We start from the raw sequence: 22,816 nt of genomic DNA on the forward strand, positions 1-22,816 counted from the left end.
TCTACTGAGTATGATTAATAAAAGAAGTTAATATATGTGGAGACCACAATAAAAGAATTCCCTCCCCTTATTTCTCATGAGGAAGTATTTATAGAGTTTATGAGTAGGCCTGTAGAGATTCCTCTACCATTTTTCTTTATGTCATTCAGAGTGGCAGGCAATTTCATCATTATTGCTGTTAGAAAGGTCTTTTGATTTATGGTTTTGAGGATTTTCTATTCTTTTGACCACTGATGCATTTCTTATTGGAGAACATTGTCAAGAACCTTCTGTGGTCCCCTATATTATACAAACAATGATCAATTCTCTAAAAGAAAAGAAACTACTCAACTAAGTAGTTACTTAGTTGAGTACTACGGGGTTTAGGAAATTTGATTCAAGTGTATATTTGCCCACTGACTTGTCATCGATAAAGCATCCTTCTCCTTTGTCGAAGTTCTGTCAGTTACCTATTCATACATAAATGGACCCATCCAATAACTATTATATGATGTGCCTACATGGCATAGTCAAAGAAAAATCAGACACCCAAGCTGTCCACTCAGAACCTAGCTGAAGAGATGTACATAAATAAATACATTTAAAGGTGCCAACTGACTTGTGCCAGGAAGGAAATAAAAATGGGATAACATGAAAGTAAAGAAAAGAGATTAGTCAAGAACATAAACGTCAAGTGCCTTAATGCTGGCATTAGAACGAATCTTAGAAGGATCGGGAGGGCAGTGCTATAGCACTGTAGTTAGAATATAAAGTTCTGAAATCATGCTGCTTGGGGCAAACCCTGATTTATAACCTGTGTGTTCTGTGTATTCTACCGAAACTTCACTCACTCCTTTAACAAATATCAGAGGACACCTTTTATGTGTCAGACTCTTCCAGGTGCTTGGAACATGACAGTATACAAAACAGACCAAAACTTCTGCCTCCATGCAGCTTGTATTCTAATAGAAAAGATAGCCAATAAATAATAAAGATAAAAGTTAGGAGGTTATACGGTGTGTTAGCAGACAGTACTAGAAACACAACAAAGCAGGTTAAGAGAGATTGGCAGTGCCTGTGTGGGAAGTGTGGGGAGAGGAGCTCTGAGAGGTAGGTCGGTCTCGCTGAAAAGGTGACACTTGAGAAAAGACTTGAACATGAAGGAGTTGGCCACATGGCATCTGGGGAAAGAGTGTGCCCAGTAGAGGGCACAACCAAGGCAAAGGCCCCGAAGGGGTAGGAGCATGACTAGCAGGTTCAGAATAGCTGGAGGTGAGTGGCTAATGCAGAGAAGTGAATGAAGGAGTGCTGGCAGGAGCTGTCCGGTCACACAGGGTTTCCTACACCATGGTAAGGACTTGGGCTCTAACTTAAATAAATAGGCAGCCATCGCAGAGTTTGTGCAAAAGATTAAAAATATCTGACTTACATTGCAACATTTTTGTTCTGATTTTTATATAAAACAAGCTATAATGAGATGAGGACCAAGGCAGGCATGTGACCTGGCGGGGCCACAACAGTAATCCAGGCAAGACAAAGATGGCAGTGGTTCGGTCCAGAGTGGCAGCAGTGGTGGGGAGGGAAAAATGATCAGGTTCCAGATAAATTTTGAAAAAAGAGGCAACAGGATTTGCTAACAAGTTGCATGTTGAACGGATATGAATGAGAGTCAAAGATGACTCCAAGGTTTTCAGCCCCAGTGACCAAAAGATGGAACTGCCACGTACTAAAACGGGATTGCAGGTGAAAGGGTTTCAGAGTTGGCGGAACAGCAACTCTTCAGTTTGGGAACTGACCGAAGCGGTGCAGCTGGCTGGGCATCATCCTGTAAAGCGAAAGGTCACTGATTTGATTCCAGGTCAGGGCGCATACCTGGGTTGCAGTTTGGGGTCAGGGTGGCTCGGTGGAGGGTGGGTATGAGATTCAACCGATTCATATTTCTCTCTCACGACAATGTTTTTCTCCCTTCCTCTCTCCCTCTCTTCCTTTCTCTCTGAAATAAATAAATAAATTCATACATACATAAACAAAAATTTTTTAAAAACAGAAATCATATGTTAAAAAAGACTTTAGTTTTAGAAATTTTATGTCTGAGATGACTCCAAGTACAGGTGGGGAGAGGCAGTTGATCATAAAAATCTGGTGTTCAGGAAAAAGTCTGGATTGAAGATATGAATTTGGGAGTTCTTAGCATATAAATGATATTAAAGCTGTAGAGGGGATGAAATCCAGGAAGTGCAAATTACAGAACACAGCCCTAGATTAATCCCAGGTAGCAGCAAGAAAAAGTGAGAAAATTAAGATTTTCCTGGAGGAATAAAGGTAGCAGCAAGAGACTGACAAGAGACCTCCTGTGCAATGGAAGGAGAACGAAGAGTGAGGTAGCCTGGAGGCCAGGGAAAGAACATATAGCAAAAGGCAATCATGACACCTACGTCAGTGGGTAGTGAGGAGCAATCAAGCAGTAATGCCAGGACATAATACTCAACTCATAGGGAGTGTGCAATCCCTGTTAGCCTGTAATAGTAACAGTGGTGGGGGCGGTGATGCAGCAATGAAAGAAGTGCCATTTATGAGGGTGTTATTGCAGGTGCATCCTCAAGGTTGCACACTGCGTAATGTTTCAGAGGCGTGGCTCTGATCCAGCCCGCTGGTTGTTAGGGCACAGATTGGTGACACCTCGTGCCATGATGCCCGGCAGTCTGGTGAAGCCTGCGGCCCTCCTCCGAGAACAGGGCTTTCTTTTCAAGTGTGTAAAATAAAATACACAGGATCGATGCAAACGATTAGGTTAAAGCATGGTCATCAAAGTATTTAAAAGAACAAATGTGATGTATGCTTTTTTGTTAATACATTAGATCACAATATTTAGTAGGTGTCTAGTAATTCTCCTATTTCACCAGAGTGATAAACGTGAACAATACCTGCAGCAAGTCTTTAAAAAAATATCTGCAATATCTATTGTTAGCAAATCTCACAAGTACTGGTAATATTGTGACTTATTACCTACTGTATTAATTAAAGGAAGTGCTAAATTTCAGTGAGAGATTAGGAAAATAAAGACGCACTTTTTCCTCGAGTATGTTCATAAAGCCCTAAATTCTATCCTTGAACCCCAATTTAAGGACCCTTGAACTGGAAGGTAAAAACTATCCTTCTAGTTTAAATGTAAATAAATTCCCATATATTATAGAAAATTAACATAGGCAAATCAATTGGGGATATGTAATTTAAGATACAATATGATATAATAATATATTTGCATATTTTTCAAAAAAATAAAACTATTCTCAGACCATCTAATAAGAACAGGGAGATAACATTTTGCCAATGTCAACGTCACTGCTGCAAGTCTAAATAAGTCCATGAGTTTCATGTAGAGGGAAAATGAGGTGTATGAGCCCCAGTGAGCTAGGTCATTCATGCATGATATTAAGCAAAAGATGGCGAAGGCATGAGAATATGTGTACTTTTTAACTCCAATTCTAGAAAAAATATTAACCATATTTTCTGCTGAGAGATTAATAAGCAATTTTCTGGGTAACAGGCTCTGCACAGCCTCTTCCACCTCCTCTCAAGTGATGAAAGCTATGGGTGTCCCAACTGGAGGGAGAATTTTGCCAGAAGATAACAGTATAGCTTGATCCATCACCATTACAGAGAGGAAACCAGTACACTACACAAAATAAAACCCCATCAAGAATATTCTCTAAAAAAACCCTTCATTTTTTTAGGATATTTGCTATAACTTACCTTGTAAAACATATTAAATCCCAAACAGTTAAAGATTTATTTAAGATTCTGAGTGCCCTTTGGAAAGCATTGTGAACTGAAATGTTTGGGCCTCAGATTATTTGCTATAGAGACATGCAACCTTGTGAAAAACTGTTTTGTTTGATCTTTCTATTTTGTATTTTATGCAATAGAAAAACCCATCGAATTTATTTTAACTTTTAGAAAAATGCCATGATGATAAGCAGGTAAAACCTCTTATGTCAAGGTGAAAGAGTGTGTCTCCATTAAGCAGTAACCTTGATTTTGCGATTCCTTTCACACAGGGAGTGTGGCGCAGGGACTTTTGTCAATTTTGCGTCCTTGGAGAGGGATGGAAAGCTCCCGTACAACTGGTGAGTGTTCTTTCGGAACAAGCCTCTAGACAACCTAGGTATGCTGTGTGTCCTGCAAACTTTATTTTAGTCTTTGGGGGATAAATGGTTTTGTCGGATTATTCTTTCAAAATGTCTTTGACAAGGAATTCCAAAGGTTAGATCTTCACAGAGTATATTGATATATGCTAGTTTAATGCAATTATGCATTAAATGTCAAGCCTGCCCTGTACTTACTGTGTTAAACAAAGGACTAAATCATCAGTTCTGCAAGTAGCCCATGACCATGAACAAGAAGGGCTTCAGTGCAGGAGCCACCCTGAACACAAGGTGGCTGAAGGCAGGTCAAGGTTCCCCATGGACGCAGCACGAGACAGAACAGAGTCTCAACTTAAAACTCGCATTTCAGTCCCTGGGGACATAAGTCACCCGTTCTGTTCATGAATCAAGTAGAATTACACAGCCCAGGGCCCTCAGCTCCTACGCTTACGGGTAAATAAATATCAAAGCCAATAAATAAATAAATAAATATCAAAGCCAGGAAAGTCCCATGGGAAAACATGGCATCATTTTTTTCTTTATCCTCGGATATTAAGGATGTAGAGGGAGGAGGTACTTTGAGAATTCAGAAAGCATTGTCAGGAGATTAAATTGGTTGACATTGTATTTAATAGTCATATGTGGGAATTAACAGTGCATTGCAGTGAGTAGCCAGCGAGACTGCCAATTAAGTAACCATTTCCTATGAAGCTGACACTGCTACATGATCTAGTCTGACTTTGATGCAAGCAACCGGGCAAAGTGCCTTTAAATACACATATTTCGTATTAATTCTTAGTAAGTCATATTTTTTCTGTTTTTACTAATGCCCCAAAATGGTTAACCTTGAAGAAATAGGTTATCTCTTTCTTCAAGACGGGACATTTTATTCTACAGAATCAATGAGGCAGGGAGGACTTTACTGAAAATATGAATTCCACCTCCCTGAGTTGGCACCTATGTACCTAATGCCCACTCTAGTTGAAAGTCGACTTGAAACAGGATTCTTTTGTGCTGTTTTTAAATTTTAGCCTGAATGGAATTTTGCTATTCAGATACCACTGACCCAACTGTGAAGAGAGATGAACCTGTAAACCCTTGATGATGAAAAGTTAGGAAACATTTCTAGGTTTCAAGTATCTTAGCTCTGCTAAAGTATTAGCACTGCTCAACTATATTAACACAGTTTTGAAGAGTAAGAGACTAATTCATTGATATTTGTTTATCAATGAACAAATTTACCTGGCCCACCCTTAAAGAAGGCCCAGTCACACAGCAGCAATAAGTGGTCCATGAAGGAAATGATTCGGTTATACTTGTGACTCGGGAGAGCTATGTATGGCCTGCACACCCAATCACAACTTATAGAATATGGGCCACCCATTAAGAAGAACTGAGGCAAAAGAGAATTCACTTCAGGATCTTCCCATAAAATCAAGAAAATCCTCATGCAACGCTTGGCAGACAGACTTGCCAGCACCAGCCTTTTCTGGCTGACCAAGAATAGATGTCTCAGTGGAGATTCGTGGTAGCTAAAGTGACAAGGTGACAGCATTTCCCCCCATTTCTCAGAATAACTGTAGATGCCACCGTAAGATGCTTTAAAATATGTATTAATGAATATTCTATTATACAAGTGATTTGAGTGTCTGAAATTGGTTTCAAACCATGCATTTTTAAACCAAATGTCTGAATTAGAACTAAAGTGAAACTCAATCATGGGCTCCCACTCAGCTGAGTATTGGTTCAGATTACAGACTAGGCAACGGATGAGCTGCTTTTCTTGAATGAATGATACCTGAGTGTCATGTCATACCTCTGTGTTAAGGGTTATTGTTTAGAAATGATGTAGAAGTTAATATAAAAACAATATAGAAAGTCATAGTAATGCCCTAGAAGCACAGCTTTGTAAGAACATGTTCCGAAAGCTCAGGGTCTTCACCAGGATCGGTTTATGTAAAGTCACCATTTATATTTCCTCCCACAAGCTGCAGTTAGCTATCCGATGATGTTATACAGGCTCCTTAAAACAGGCCTAAGCACTGCAAGGGTAATATCCAAGAATAAGCCTCGAGATAACTAATGAGGCATTGAAGCACCTCATTTACCTGAATGCTAAATGTAATCACCTCATGGCGGACTAATTAGCACAAAATAAGTTGGGAAAAAATGTATCTGATTACAATAAAAGGCTGTGTGTGAATAAAGCTGATTTTGGCAATATTATAACACTTCAGCCCTCAGATTTAAATTTCATGGAATGGAATGATATTTAATAATAATTAAGGTGCTTATTTTGCTTGATTTCAGTAAGTAATGTACTGCTGTCTGTTCACAATTTATATTACTAACTCTGGCCACTTCCTCATCTTTACATCTGTTATCTATTAATGCTCGCAGGCGTAGGAGTATATTTGCTTTCTTAACCCTGCTGCCTTCATGTCTTTGGACTGATTATCTTTTGGCATTTTATATTAATCCTTGGTAAGTGATTTTCTTTTTACTGTTTACCTAACACAGTCTTGAAAACTGAGCTCTCAGGAAATAAGCAAAACAGAAAAGTTCTTTTGTGTGATGGCAGCACCCAAAATTATTAATTATACATTAAAGTGGATTAAAGCACTTAGTGGTACCAAGATGCTAACACTGGTTTCCAGTTAAATTTTCTCCTGCTGATGTTCTTGGCATGCTTTGCTCCCATTTATTACTAGTCATTTGTTTCTTCTTGAGTCTATCCATCGGCTCTCATCTTTATACATTTTGCTTTCCATTTCCTTACTGTCTCCATCCATTTCAGAGTTCCATATTGCCAAGAAAAAAGGAATATATTAAGGTAAAGAAACCCAGAGTATTATACCCTGTGTTTGGGGCCTCCAAAATTTTTAATACAAATGCTAACTCTTTAATGAATAGGGAGCAACTGACCATATTCAAGCCTCCTTCAGTAATTATTTTATATCATTGTCCCCACAACTGTGCCTAGGGTATTTTCAGTCCTTTCTAGAGATGTGGAAATAGAGTAGTAAGAAATCAACTATCTTAACATCACAGTACATAGAATATTCAGCTTCCAAACCCAGGTGCCTCTGAAGTCTATTCTTATAAAAAGCAGTCTCCTTTAAATACTTGTTTTCTTGGCTTTTGAATTTTTTTTGATAATCAAGTCTTAAAGAATATCTTTTTCAGTTTTAAAAATTATAATTTTAATCCTAATCATCTTGAATTCTGAGACTAAATAGTCTAGAAGTACTATTTCTTTCCCTTAACCATAAAAAAAGGTAGCGTTTTCCCAGAGAACTGACAAAAATCATCATCTTTAAACTATGTGCAAACAGATGGGTCTAGAAATGTGGACAACTTGAGAAGGACTCAGAAAAAAGAAAATTTAAAAAGTTCATGGACTGAGAAAAAAATGGCCTATGCTTGAGGCAGAAGAAGGGAAAATGGAAAGCAATGGGAGACTTATTTATCCAAAAGGACAATTGATCAAATGTTCTCCAGCTCCTGTGAGGACAAAATAAATACAGCTGGAAAGGTTTAGAGCTTTAAGTTTCAGTGAAAGAAATATGAAAAAGGGACTTCCTCAAACACAGATTGTTAATGCCAGAATTTGTATTTTCTTTAAAGAGAGAGAGAGAAACAAGAGAGACTTGAGACAAACTTTTGAAAGCGGGCAGACACCAGTGCGTAAGTAATGAAGTCAGAGGACGCACCAGGTGACGAGGACCCGTCCAAGGTCACCCTGTTTGTTTTCAGTGCAGTTTTCAGCAAGGGCTTCTTCACCAGAGTCAACACAGTGTTTTTAAGCATTTAACATCCAATAGCTCTCAGGTGTGAGAAATGCACATAAATTCTTCAAAATATAAGTTTACTTTTAACTCAACATCTAATCACCTTTGAGTATTCTACCTACCATTAGAATACTTTTTTTTAAAGCTTTTATTTATCTTTAGAGTGGAAGGAGAGAGGGAGAGAAACATCAATGTATGGTTGCCTTTAGAATGAATACTTTTAATAAATACCTTCAAGGTACCCTTCACAGATTTCAACTGAACTAAAAGAGAGGAAATGCATATAATATTATATTTATTCCCCTACTTAATTCTCGGATTTTTCTCATTTTCCACCAGTCATTTTAAGCTTCATCAGGCGGGCCTATGGTTATTTGCATATCTTCTTTAACAGACCTCTCTGGTGAATACAAGATCAAATTTCAGCAATCCCTTCAAGGTTCACTATTTACAGCACTCATCAAATAACAGGAGACCCACCTTAGGGGTCCAAACCCTGCAGTGCTGTTCAGAACTGTCCTGAAGTGGTAAAGAGCTATCTCCAGGCGAGAAGGGAAGGCAGAATACAGAGCCCCATGCTTTCTGTCACTTTCAGTAAACTACGCACATGTCGACCAGTGAAAACATACAGGAAAAAAGTCGTAATCTCAGCCCTAGGCTCGTGCCATGTGAACATAAAATAAGTAAAATTCATGGTCCCTGCTCCTAGCCTACCTCAGTGCTCAGCAAGCCGCCCAAACCCCCGGGTTGCTACTTGTCTTCTACTGACTCACCTACCCCCTCCAGTTCACAGACTCCTCAGGTCCTTCCCTGAACTGTCACCTTCACAAAAAGATACGTTGCTCTTGATTTTCTAGGTTCCTCCCAGCATCTCTAGTGGTTCGCGTGGAAATCTGTTTTGTTTCTCACAGTGTTGCTCAAATCTCGTCCCAAGATTGTAGAAGAACCAGCGCAGAACGCCAGTGCTCCGTTGGCCTAGTCTCCGGATTGTTTTCTGCCAGGATTTCTGGCTTTAATGATCTCCGATTGTTTTTCCTGTTCAAGGCTCCAATGCCATCACTCTCCTTTCTCTTACTACCATATGCTCCTGCCTATTCTCAATTGTCAACAGGTGACCTTATAAGCATGAAGCAACCTTGACTTTAAAACGCTCAGCTTTACTCATGGTTATTGCTTGTCTATTGAGAGAATGCTATAGCCCTAAAGACCTTTCTTTAGGAGTTGGGGATGATCTCCATTTAGCTCATGAGAAAGTAAGTAGTGCTCATGGAATTAGGGATGACTAGAATTTGGGGGCTGTCATTGGTTTTGTTTTTAACTCTCATAACTCCCATGTCTCTGCCATTGCTTCCTATCTTTCTTTGCACTGAATTCCAGTCTGAATTCCAATCTGGGTGGCTTTCTAAGACTGTCATACCATGAAGAACTTACAAAGAATGCATCTCAGCTTCTTGAAATCATTAGGGATTTGAACCTGCCATAATACAAACAAAAGGGCAAACAATTTTAAATGGGTGATCCTATGTGCATGTATAATGTATAATGGATGATTGTTATTTATCAGTTATTCAGAAAATCTATTGCATGACAAGAATTTACCCTATGCATCATCCCAAATGTTCACTGCAACATGCACGCACGCACCCTAGCTTTTTTTCACAATATGCTAACATTAATATTGTTAGCAAAGCCTTCAATCACATGTTTACAAGTGAATTTCCCTGGATTTTAGTCTTAGAATTAACACAGCAATTACAAATGTAGGGAAAATTATATCCGTCTTGCTGTGGAGTCTCATAATCCAGTCTTGTCATGTCCCCTGGCCATGGGGCACCTATAGGAATCCAACAGAATCTAGCCATAACAATGAAAGTTGTATACAAATCAGGAAAACATACACTTAAGGATGATAAGAGTATGACAGAGAGTCATATGCAACCTGTGGCAAAATTTCGTATTGGTTTAAGTTCATTCGGCCAGTGAATGAGATCAGGAGGAAAACGAGTGTGCCTGGCCCAGGAATGGGTTTCTGCACAGACGTCCGATAGTAGCAGCTCAGTGCTTCGGCGCTGCATTTATTCAGTGTCACTTCCCACACAGATTTGTTTCTTCCCAGTTTCCCTTCAGGTCTGTCTCGATAGAAAGGGTTTCTTCCTTTAAAAAAAATTCACTAAAAATACAGATTGTATTCACACAGAATACGTTGGCAGCCTTCTGACTTTGCCGGAGCTGTCATCTCTGCTGACATTCTGCTTTCCTAAAGGGCTTCAGTAGTTGGCTCCTGCTACATGAAGTAACTGTGGGATCCCTAAAGTCCACTCATTGCAAGGGCCGAGGACAAAATTATTCAAGAGGTGTTTCTTCAGATTCCCAAATGCTTCTAGGACACAGCTCTGTCTCATATTACAGCAGGGCTTTCTGAGGGGGTAAGGGAAAGGCAAAGTAAAAACTGGAATATTTATTCCACTTAAACCTCAAGGATAGAAGACAAAGAGGGGGTGAAGGAAAAACAACAGGACAGGACCGTTGGAATGGACTGTCTTCACGCATAATTGGGAAGAAATAAAAACCACTTGAGACCAGAAACACTCCTTGCCTTCTGGGTACTTCTCTACATTTTCTGTCCTGTTTTACTTTCTCTCCATCCACAAGCCCCATTTCCCCACTGCGACCTCAGGAAGCCCAAGTCCAGTATCAGATTCTTAATTGAATCATTCGGTAAAATGGTCCCGGTGACACAGCAAAGATGTCTGTTTCAACTCAGTTGAGTGAGCATTTACTAACCACCCATTACATGTTCCATGAACTGTGCTCAGCTCTGCGGGGAGGGGCGGTCTAGCAGTCAGACAGACTGACAGGTTGACGGTCAGACAACGTGAGAAAACCTTCATGAGTAAAGCGCTGTGAAGGCCCAGAGGAAGTGGCGCTTTATTCTGCTGAAGGCTTTCTGGAAATGCAGGTATCCGAACACTCAGACTTCTCATTAGGAAGAAATAGTCTGGCCCAGGAGAGCACTCAAATCACACCTGGCTTTGTACTGCAGATTGTTTATTTTCTGAAGGTTTGGGTGCTTCCATCCATTTGTAAAGACCTTTGAAAATTATTCATAAAAAAAGTATCATTCACAATCATTTGCAACATTTATTGTTTATATAAGACATTAAGATACGATACTGAAGTGTTTCAGCCGATTCTCTCTTGGCGTTAAGTTAGTTATCTTACTTGTAGGTTAAAAACTGTGACCCTAAATATACCTTTAGAAATATAATTAGCTGATGCATACCTTAGCATCACATGTAGTTGAGCTTACAAACTAGTAATGAGTTAAGAACAAACAAGTAATAGGTTCAACTTTTCAGTAGCTTAAACACTGGTTTAAAACTGAATATGAATGTGCCTTTGTAGAATTATGTGAGACACAGGCCAACCCTGATAGCACAGAGTCACAGCAAAAATGTCCAGAGAAGCTATTTCAGTCTTTAAGAGACCGGCATATCCCCTCCCCCATGATCTCTCACTTTTATTCCCTGATTCTACACTTCTTGCCTCAGAGCTGGGAGCACTCAGGCAGTCAATACTTGTATATATTTACGAAATACTTCAGCAACCTAATCACCACTAGCAAAATATTATATATTTCCAGAATTCCGGTTTTGGCAACTATTAAACATAAATGTAGGTATATTCCTGCAATCTAATAGAGTTTTAAAAAATGAATCTGAAGTTATTATTTTCTGATTTAAGGAAAAGTAATTAAATAGACCTGACCTATGTTTAGTAAAAATTAAAGGATTATAGGTCCCTGATGTAATTATTTAAAACATTTCAAGTTTAATCATCATGTAAATTTTTGTCCAGATAAATTTGTGTTGTTTTTTTAATTTTCAGGAGTAAAAATGGTTTAAAGAAGAGAAAACTGACTAAGTAAGTGTTTTTGTTATGGAGATATAATTGATAATTAACACCGTGCAAGTTTAAGGTGCACAACACACTGACCTGGTACATTTCCACTCTGCATTATGGTTCCCACCGCTGCGTTAGCTAGTGCCTCCCTCGTGACACGGTTACCACTGTCCACTTGTGGTGAGCACATTTAAGGACCAGTCTCCCAGCAGTTTGGAAGTATATAATACAGTAAGATGTTCTTACTACTTGATTTTAAAATATTTAATTTTAAAATGGTCTTCATAATGGTAACTTCACAAATCGAAGAGATTGCTTGTTCAAATAGAAGAGATGCTTAAGAAAGAGGCTAGGAGCATTGGAGACCTTCCTCCCAGGCATATGTCCTCACTCTGGCTCAAATAAACTCTTCTAAAATTGTGTTTGAAAAAGAAAGGAAGAAGCAAATGCATATTCAAACAGCTGAGCTATTACGTGTTGGTGTGTTTACACATATGGATGGCCATGACTGCTAAGAAAGTATGTCCCAGAAACCATGTCAGGGATAAAAAATATATCAACATATGAAATCTGAGAGGGAATGGGTTGTTAGGAATTATAAGTCTTTCAGAAGAAAGCCTGTTACTCTAAATCTATAAAAAATTTAATGTATGGCCACATCAAAATTGTATGAAAACTTTTGCCATTTTGTATTTCGAAGTCCTGTGCTTATTGCAGAGAAAGGCTTTTACTACGTTTGAAGCTATAGTAAATGCTTTGAGAGATGCTGCCTCAGGAAATCTTCATAATAAATAGAAAAAGAAAATTGTTCTTGCTGGCCTGCAGTTTCCCTTATCTACTGAACTGTTAAGTCTTAAGAATTAAGATTCCGATGGATGAAATTAACCATCAGTTGATTTCAAAAACCTAATTAGATTATCACCTCCAGGCCTTTAGTTAACTGTGCATATTAAGAGGGTAAAGTCCCTACAAATAGAGTTCATCCCTGACACTTGCCTAGGATAGAATGTTAGGGAATTAACAGGAGGCGCTTAGGAGTTCCAGCCAGATTAATGGCACCCATGCCAATGGGAGAAGGTCAGGGACTATGTAATACAAAAGAAAAGTCAATGCAAAAATATTTCTGTTTAGCCCTGAATGACATAATATGGTGGCACATATAAGTAACAGACTTATTTTTCCCTAAATCTATTTCGAATCAGTGTCATTATATATGTCATTCTCCCATTGACATATATAAGTGATGCAAGGGAGACAAGACCAGCCTAAAGAGAGAAGAGGTACCAGCACCTGGAAGGAATGATTTGACAGGAAGAAAAACACTCTGTTGCCCAAATTATTGGTTGGGTCAAGTGGGGTAGAGAGGCATAGACTAGATTAATTAGAGGACAAGGTCTTGGGACCGAAAGTTGAGACTCTGTTAGGGCTTGTTTCTCCCAAGACACAGGCAGAGAGGAGAAAGGGAAGCAGGATGTGGATAGAAGTTTGGGTTGAGTTTAGGAGTGGGGGAAACCGCCCACAGACCAAAACGTTGCATCAAACCAGCTTCCTCATTCCCTCTTCTCATTTTGCCTCTCATCCCATCTCCTTCTCTAGAAGTCATGTGTTGAGGGGCTTTCTTCCCCCTCCCTCACCTTTCTATTCATTTTCTTTTTACCTTTGCTCTTTCACTCCAAATGCCCCCCACCACCATGTGCCCTTGGCCCCCCTTTCCCATGTCCACTCATCTTCGTTCCACCACTTCTTCCCTTCACTTTGTCTTTCCCCCTTCCCTCTAAATCTCTGTCCTGCTGAGCTCTGTCCCCTCCAGGTGCTTGTTTTCTCCTCCTTACCATCTTCTTCCTCTCCCTGATGTTCACATTTCTATTTCCCTGAGGTTCTTCCTCTGTATCTCTTTTCCCTTTTCTTTCTGCATTTGCTTTTTCTAACCCATAAACATTTTCTCTAGCTGGCTGTCTCTATTGATCCTCCTGGGTTTAGCCACTTTGGGGAAGGAGGGAAAGTTTGAAGGGGAAAAGCTTTTAAGCAGGAACCATTCTCCCTGGCTAACACGCAGGGTGCTATGGCGTGGCAGCCATGTGATCATGGACGGCTCGCCTGATTCTCGTAGCCTTGACTGTCTGCTGGAGCATGGGGTAATGTTGGCCATGTCGACCTCAGCCACCAATAGAGCAAGGTAACAAGTGGAAATATTTCAGATCTATAGTGTTGTATGTATATAAGTCATTAATGTTATTAAGGAAAAGCATCCAAGTTTAAATGTATTATCTGGAAGGTATAATGCCCTTTAACATCTACTAAAATCTTAAAATAAATGAACTGTCAGATTAGCTGCTCAACAACTTTAAACAAGTAACTACTAGGCACTGTGTATTTGCTATGAGGACATAAGGCCACATGTAGATGACATGAGCTGAGCAACGTGGAACAAAACTGAATGAGGGCCAGCTGTGTGGACCCAGATGAGTGGAAAGGCTTGAGTCAGGTGACAGGGTACAGCATGCCGCAGAAGCTTAGGGAGCAGATTGGCGCTGGTAGATTCTAGAAAAGGTAAGCAGCTACTGAAAACTATAGGAAATAAAACATAATCCTTACTTAAAAAAACAAACAAGAAAGGAGGTAAGAACATTTTCTACAGAGGCAGAAACCTATGCTCAGGTGTCTTACTTGATTGTATCCCTGAACCTGCCCCTGTCTGTGTGGGTGTGCAAGCCCCCAGGCGGGGATCTCTTGGAAGGAGACCCCGGGAGCAGTCTGTGGATACGATGAGCTCCACCCACAGTCCTGCCTCGGTTCCCGGACACAGTGTAACTACAGCACAATTCCTTATTGGTAAAGCTTGTTTGCACTTGAAAGTTCTATAATATACTGTGTGTAACCTTGGGAGTTGGTATGATAGTAGTACTTTGTAGATGAGAATGCTGAATCTTGGAAGAGTTGGGTACGTTCTACAAGGTCACACAGTAAATAAAGTAAAACCATAACTCAAACAGCCCTTCAGAGTCTAATCCTTTGTTCTCTCCCGTAAACTCTTCCCAGAGTTTTCTAGAAACAGCACACTTGCGTGTGTGGGTATGCACATATATAATGTTTTACTGCTAGAGTAAGAGTCGACTGAAGATCTAGAGGTCTCTCCTATCTCAAGGAAGTTTAATACAGTGGTTCCCTTTTTTAATTACAATATATTAGGCCTGGTAACTTTAACAAAAAAAAAAAAAGTGAGCGCTAAACTTTGAGAAGCAAAACTTCTATTTTATCCAAGAAAATTGTTCGTATTTGAGAAGTACAGTGTTCATCAAAACCTATCAATAGGATTTTTAAAACATACGTTTTTTTGTGTTTGACAAAGCCCGGTTCAACTGGATGACTTCGACGCCTACCTCAGGGACATGGCCAAAGACTCTGACTATAAATTTTCTCTTCAGTTTGAGGTGAGTGAATAAAGCAGATCCTGCCCTCTGTGGCAGACGAGACAGGACACGAGAAGGGGCGAGTCTGGGTTGGGGTCGCCTCCCGGCTCACTGCGCAGCACGTGGGACAAGGCCACAGGCGGAGCCGAGTGGCAGCTGGGCTCAGGGGTGTCTGATCTGCTGGTTCAGAGACAGGATGCTCACCCCTAATTGCAGAACAAGGTCTGGGCTTGGGGGGCAGAAATAAAGGAAAAAAGATTCAGGTACTGGGGTGAACAGACACAGTTAGGGGAGAAGCCACCATCGAAAATCAAGGTGACCGAGACTGCAGGGGGACCTGAAACAGAACTTCACCTTCAGGGGATTTCTAGTGCTTCTCATGCCACGTCGGCCACAGCACACGGTCGATGGAATGGACTCGTTGGTCCTCTGGGCACATAGGAGCCTATAGTGGGGCCCTGAGGCCTATAGGATTTCTGGTATTCTCATTAGTATTTCTTTGTGATTTTCCTTGAGGAAATTGGGGGAAGGGAGTTAAACGTAGTTTGTGCAGAAGAAAAAAAGGCAAACCCCTTTTTCTGAAGCACACGCATTGTGCCGGGTCCCAGACCTTGCGTCAGAGTGGATGGGCGTGTGGAAGCCTGGGCCTCAGCCGTGTGGGGACCATTACTGGTCCTTAAGTTTTCTTCCCACATGACGCACAGCACGTAAGACAGTCTGGATGGCGCACATCCTTCAGGTCGCTACAGGGCAGTCGGTGACTCAGGGAACCTGGGGAAAGGGGAAGGTGAAGTGACTTTTCCAAACACTGCCAATTTTTTTAAGGCACCAAAGGTGCTTTTTTCCTGTGAAATACCAGGTTGTAGAAGGTAGCTTTCTCCTCATTATACATATTTACTCCTTCATTCTGCCCATCAGCCAAGGACAGCTTTGGTCTGCAAAAAGTAGCAGGAGTCCTGGTGTGAAGATTCTAACAGGGAAGTTAAGGGTGAAAAGAGCCGTATGTGTCCCCAGAGACAAAGCCCCTCACGGCCGCCTGCGTCATGAGCTATCCCACACAGAGCCTGGCTCAGGTAGCCACTGCACGCAGGTGCCCGAGAAACCGCGCAGGCTACACCAAACGCTGTATCTCAAAGAGCAGCCATTTGATTTGAACTGGAAATACATTGAGGATGGCATTTCACAAAAGTGTGCCATGGAAAGAGGAGATTTTTATAAGTAACCATAAGCCAAAGCTCAGGAAAAGTGAATATCCAGATAATTCTGATAATGGTGATGAAAATTGTGATATAGGCACACTTTTGACCTCATTGAAGCCACGGCCCCTTCATTTCTGCAAGAATATATGATTTTGGTGATAGGGCTAAATCGCTGCCTTTGCTGGGAGGTGTAACTATTACTGTGTGTCTGAATTGCCTGACTATAAAATCATTCAGAATCATGTTTTGGTAAAAAGAAAAGATTATTTGAGTTGTCGGTGACGGAAACAAAATTCAAGCTAGTTTAGACCACAGAGGAAGGAGGTTTGTTCAAAGGATACTTACTGCGGTGTCATGCATTCAAAGGGGAGGATGAGCAGCTAAACCAGGAGGGGGGCAAGGAAGCAGCCCTGTCACGAGAACGACGGGGAGGATGCGCCACACCCCTGAAGAGACCTTCTCTTTTTATTGCTCATTTCTGCTTCTCTGTCTTAGCTTCACTTCACTGTAAACCAGCCTCTCCCTCGGTGGAAAACATGACCACCAACAACCCCTGGGTCAGAGCCTATAGTTTCCACAGTTTCCGAAGGGAACTACGGACTCTCCTTCTTGTTCATAGTTTGAAAAATAACAGGGGAGAATCCCAATTGGCTGGTCTGGGCCATACCATCCACTGAAACCAACCACAGGTGCCGGGGGTGGGGGAGCACGGGGGTGGGGGTGGGGCAGAACCACAGCTCTTACTGGAAGCATGAAGCTAAATCAAAGGAGAGCCTTATTTTCAAAGTGAAGGCCCCGGATAACCAAACCACATGGGATTAGAGCCTAGATGCAAACACTGCAAAAACGTGAAAAAGTTGAATGGTAATCGTATGTGCTAAATGCTCGATTTATAATATGCTGAGAGATTTTACACACTTAATGTTAAAGTAAGCACATCTAGGCTTATTTCATAGGATTTATAAAGGAGGTAGGAATGTACTAAGCTGGGAATTCAGACGCCTGGGTCCTCACTACCATATCACCACTAATTAATATTGAAAAAAATCAAAATTTTCATCACCTCAGTTTCTTCATCTATAAAATGGTAGGTTGCACTGAGTCAGTGGTTCTCAATGGGGTCAGTACCGGGCAGTGCCCTAGGTGGGTTCGGGATGCGCTGGAGCGGTTTTGGTCGTTGCGATGGCTTGGGAACAGGCTGCTAGTGGTATTTAGTGGGGAGGAGGACAGGCCTAACAAAGCGTTGTCTCAAGGCAGTGTGCTCCACTGAGAACACTGGGCTAAATGAAGGACAAGGACACTTCCCAGCTTTATAACTCGTGTGTGTTAGTCAGGATTCTCCAGAGAAATGGAATCAGCAAGATACAGGTAGGTAGGTAGATAGGTAATAGATAGATAGATAGATAGATAGATAGATAGATAGATAGATGATAGGATTTAGAGAAAGCAAGATGGAGAGATTTATTTTAAGGAACTGGCTCACGTGACTGCCAGAGCTGGCAGGTCTGAAATTCCCAGGACAGGCTGGGGACCCAGGGAAGAGGTGACCTTCCCACTCGAGTCTGCGACCTGGAAGCAGAATTCCTTCCTCCTCCGGGGACTTCAGTCTTCCCTCTTGAGACCTTCAATAGACTGGCTGAGGCCCACCCCCATTTTGGAAGGTAATCTGCTTTCTCAGAGTCTACTGATTAAAACGTTAATCATGTCTAAAAAAATGATGTACAACAACTACACTTGATGTCTGCACAGGCCACTCGGCACCGCAGCCCAGCTCAGATCATTTGCTTTGGACCAACATGTGCTCAAGCAGTGACCCACTGATCTGACTCACTTCCTTTTTCATTTGAAAGCCTTCCAGATACTGCCAGTTCCCAGCCTCCCCCTCCCCTCAGGTTCAGTGTCAGGGGGTCCTCATCAACTGTGAAAGAGGCACTGTGCTCCTCTACCTGATTTCAGGGCGCATGTCAGAACGTCCACACGGCAGACCTCAAACTTTCCTGAAGTTGATAATTGAGGCTCAAGAGAGAAAGAAATGGTTTCTTTCTGTAATGGAAACTCAAGAGGATATTAAATGGCGCAGTCAGCTGGTCTAGCTAAGTCCAATAGCTGAATGGTTATCTGTTCTGTTGATATTAATGCTGGACGGTTGTATTCATTTTGACTCTGGCACTGAAAGCTCACACTCATACCGAGAAATTTCACCATTTATAAGCACAGTGCAAATTGAAACTAATGTCTGGATTTACATATATTACCAATACATTTATCATTTGTTCGTGAAGCTGTACCAGTAGCAAATTTGCATTCACTGAATAAATTTCCCTTTCACCCTGCATCTGATTTTGAATCACTAAAAAGACTGATTATTCTTCTAACAAAAATATACATCTTTTCCTAAGGAGGTTGGAGACCCAGGGGTCAGATTCAGTTTTGCATTTCTTATGTCTCTTTTGGAAAAGGTTCTGAAGAGCCAGACTCAGAGCTTGAAGTTTGCGAGCTCATGAGACATACTACACATCACTCGTTCTGCCACTGTTTTCTGTGTTCTGTGTTGGATCGAGACACTCATGAATGCCTCGCCACCCTTGTTCAGAAATGTGAACAAAACTACATTACTTTCCACACAGTCTACAAGAGATGACCTCTGTTTTCTGAGAGTAGCTGCCATTTGCACCGTTTTTACTTGTGTTTCAGTCCAGGTCACTAGGGACCTGCCTGCCCTCCTGTTGAAAAAAGTCACCTTGAACCCTCTCCAGCAGTATTCACACTGGAGGTCTAACATTGATCTCGGACCCGAGTTTTCTTTCCTCTCATGATTTCCTAGGTTTGGTCTCTGTTTCCAAATCCCTGTACCAGTAATTTGTCTAGTGATCAGAGTGCTGTCCCTAGGTCCCATCCTAGAGCCCAGGGCTCTGGGAGCTACTACTAGATGCTCCTGAGGTTGACTTTCTTCTTAGCCACGTTCCATCACCTGCCCAAGAGCCCTGTCACTACTGCATCCCGTTTTTCCTTTATAGTAGCTTATTCAGAAAGAGGGTCATTTGCCGAAGTCATTAGTTAAGATGAGGTCGTACTAAGGGAGGGAGGGTGTCCTTATGAAAAGGCAGCCATGTGAAGACACAGAGACCAATGGGGAGACTGCCCTGTGACAACAAAGCAGAGATTGGAGAGGAGCAGCTGCAAGCGAAGGAACCCCGAAGGCTGCCAGCAAGCCAGCAGAAGCTAGGAAGAGGCCAGGAAAATGCCCCTGCAGGTTACAAAGGGCAAATGTCCCTGCTGACCCCTTGGTCTTGGACTTCTAGCCTCAAGAACAGTGAGGCAATAAATGTCTATCGTTTTAGGCCACTCAGATGATGCTACTTTGTTATGGAAAAACTAATACAGAACCTCACTAAATATCTTGTTCTAAATCCTTTCTCCTCCCTTTGTACTAACCTGAAGTGTAACCTGACTTTGCCCAATTCCCTTGCACATCAGAGAGCTCTCCCTTCCCCGCCCCGTGACAAGCATAGAAAGAAGAGGTCAGGTGAGCACACAGTGAGATGGTGGCCACGTACAAGTCAAGTAGAACCTCAGAATGAAACCTAACCTGCCAGCACCTTGTTCCTGGACTCTCCAACCTCCAGAACTGTGAGATATAAATCTTTGTTGCTGAAGCCACCTCGGCTGCAGTATTTGGTTATGGTAGCCCCAGCAGACTAAATACAGTGCATATATTCCTGCTTTGCTTTTCAAGACCTGCGTGCTTCAAACGCAGCCACACAAGGTAGTTTTCCATTGAGCACTGGTGACTGTATTCGTTTCCCAGGGGAACTGCCATAAGAAACTACCACAATTTGGTGACTTTAAGCAACAGAAATTTATTTTGTCACAATTCTAGAGGCCAGAATTCTGAAATCAAAGTGTTAGCAGGGTCGAGCCCCTTCTGAAGGCCTGTCGGGGAGAATCTCCCAGCTCTGGTGGCCCCAGGCCTTTTGCAGCTTGCAGCTGCCTAACTCACATCCGTGCCTCCCCCTCTATATATGGGCCTCCCTCCTCTTCCCTTTCAGAAGAACACTTGCCATTAGATTTAGGACCTGGATAATTTCTAAAAATGGTCTCATTTCATGATTCTGAACTTTATTACATCTGCAAAACCCCTTTTTCCAAATAAGGCCACATTCAGAGGTTCTGGAGGATACAATATAGGTTTGGGGAGACCACCATTCATATGGATGACTATGTGGCCTAGAAAAAAAAACCCACAATGACAAATTATATTGGAGACAAAACTGGCAAGAGAAAAATAAAAATCATTTATGTTGGTTTCAGGCCATGCCCTCATACTTGGACTTTCTGAAGATTTAAGCCCCTGGAGATTCCATATGGTTAGAAAGAAAGTAACTGCAAAGCTACTGAACCGGAAACTTTGTGTTCGATTTTCCACTTAGTGACAGGCCAAATTATAAAAGATTGCAAAGCACTTGGGTATACGTGGGGTTCCTGCTTTGCTGCAGTTCAGCTCTGGCAATTTACATGTGCAGCGTTCAGCCAATTAAACCTCTCTCGTCAACTCAGGGCATTTACAGCAGGGAGGCAACACAATTAAAGTTCTATCAGCTAGTCAGCTTCCATATGTGCTCCAGCTCTCTGCCGCAATCTGTTTCCACCATTTCTTTCCTATCTGAGGCCCTTTCCTGGGGCTTATCAGTCTGTCTTCAAAGCAGGGGACTTGGGGGGAGAGTTGTCAGTCTGTTAGTACAAATGGCAAAGGAGGAAGAATTATGGAGAGGCAGGCAAAGCAAAACAGACACATTTCACAACCATTATCCCTAGCGCTGAAGTAATATTTGTTGAATTTAATCATTCTGTTTGGTCGTCACTATGCAGGAGTAAGGTATGGAGAAATTATCAGCCTTATCTTACAAGTAATTAAACTGATGTTGATGAGAGTCGAACTACATTTCGAAGGCCATACAGTTTGTAAAGCGATATACCAAAATAAGCCAGATGTTTTGACAAGCTATCAATAAAGGCACTCTCTAAAGGAGGGAGATCTCCAAAATGCTTTAAACCATAGAAACATCACTTAAATAAACTTAGAGTTGCCAAAAGGAAATAACCTAACAGTGATGTAGTTGAAGTTGCTAAAACTATTTCATTTTTTACAAGAACAATATAGTCAAGCCTTTGCAAGCCCTTTAAAATGGAAAGCCAGTAAGAAAGTAAAGGCATTTGGCAAAGAAGGGTTTTGCTTACGATGGAAAAACTTCTAATTTTAGTGAATTGGGGATCAAAGTTAGCACAGTTTTCCTTTACAATGGCTTTAATTTAGGCCAAAAATCTTAAGATGTCGTGAGCTAGAAACTCGAAGTGATACAGAAGCAAAGGCAGGGAGAAATCTGGACAGTTCCGGTCAGTTCATCCCTGCTGACTGCAGGCTTATCCCCCGATGCCACTAAACACTCGCACTAAGCCACCCAGAAGCTTTTTAGGTGGAAGCTGCAAAGCTTTCAAGAACCAGATCTCAGAAGCACATGCCTTTCAGTGAGCACTGGAATCCAGACACCAAGGGCATGAAAGAGCCATCACAGTGCAATCTCTCAAAACGTCGTCCAATGTCTCCGACTTGCTGTGGAAGTCTTTCGAAGATGCAAAAACTCATCCCCCTGAGTTTTCTAATATAGTTGGTATCGATGCACTGGAGTCTATCTAGTTGGTAGGAATGATGAAGAACGAAACTCGTTTGCAATATTAACCTCCTATCTACGTAAATAAAATGTACAAGTGGCTGCTCTTCTGCCCCAACAGTCTCGCAGGAAAGTGCAGCGCTACTGTGTGGGAATAATCCCATTTTTAGATGCTTAGTCATGTTTTCCTCCAATGTGTTGAGCAGTGTAACTAGATCCCCTGCGTCGGTTGTGCCCTGTGCAAGTGCAGGGAGTAGCCTCACCGAGACCGCAGCGGGAGTGACGCCCCACGGAAATCCAGGCAGCCTGGCCACACGGCCTGGTTTCCTCGGAGACACACGACCCAGCGGCTTAGAAACCCCCTTTTCCGGTAGCTTGACCTTTTGAGGAAGGATGGTTATCAGTTTATAGAACAAATGCTCTTTTAATGCACCTTCTGATAATAGGATTTATAGAAGTACTGACACACACAGGCCCGTATCTGGATGTTCTTATTTTCACTGAGGGTTTTGCTTCCCCACTACTGATTTGTCCTTATTTCTGAGGTTTCTTTGCTATGTATTTAGTGACTGTCCATCCTGCATCTTGTTACATGCAGATACTCCTGCATTGCTTCTCGCTCTCACTTTCACTGTTTTCTCTAGGGCTCACTGCCTGAAAGAGACATACCAACATTTCCTCATAGAACAGGAAGCATGCATGTATGCTATTGCATAAATT

The 22,816-nt window shown here is 41.6% G+C and overlaps 1 protein-coding gene across 5 annotated transcripts in view; it reads left to right on the plus strand.

Moving 5' to 3' along the window:
- PTPRO (protein tyrosine phosphatase receptor type O) overlaps positions 1–22,816 on the plus strand; it is a 196,660-nt gene that overhangs the window by 156,327 nt on the left and 17,517 nt on the right. For 3 of the 5 annotated variants that reach the window (XM_053662210.1, XM_053662209.1, XM_037136639.2), the window contains 3 exons: positions 4,038–4,106; positions 11,804–11,839; positions 15,168–15,249. In XM_053662210.1, the coding sequence (XP_053518185.1) occupies positions 4,038–4,106; positions 11,804–11,839; positions 15,168–15,249 (187 nt within the window). Of the gene's footprint in view, positions 1–4,037; positions 4,107–6,524; positions 6,609–11,803; positions 11,840–15,167; positions 15,250–22,816 lie in introns of all 5 variants that reach the window. The other 2 variants (XM_037136640.2, XM_053662211.1) reach the window with 2 other exon arrangements.

The sequence above is a fragment of the Artibeus jamaicensis genome, unplaced genomic scaffold (assembly GCF_021234435.1).
Source record: "Artibeus jamaicensis isolate MK-2021 breed Jamaican fruit bat unplaced genomic scaffold, CSHL_Jam_final contig_233, whole genome shotgun sequence".
NCBI classification, from domain to species: Eukaryota; Metazoa; Chordata; class Mammalia; order Chiroptera; family Phyllostomidae; genus Artibeus; species Artibeus jamaicensis.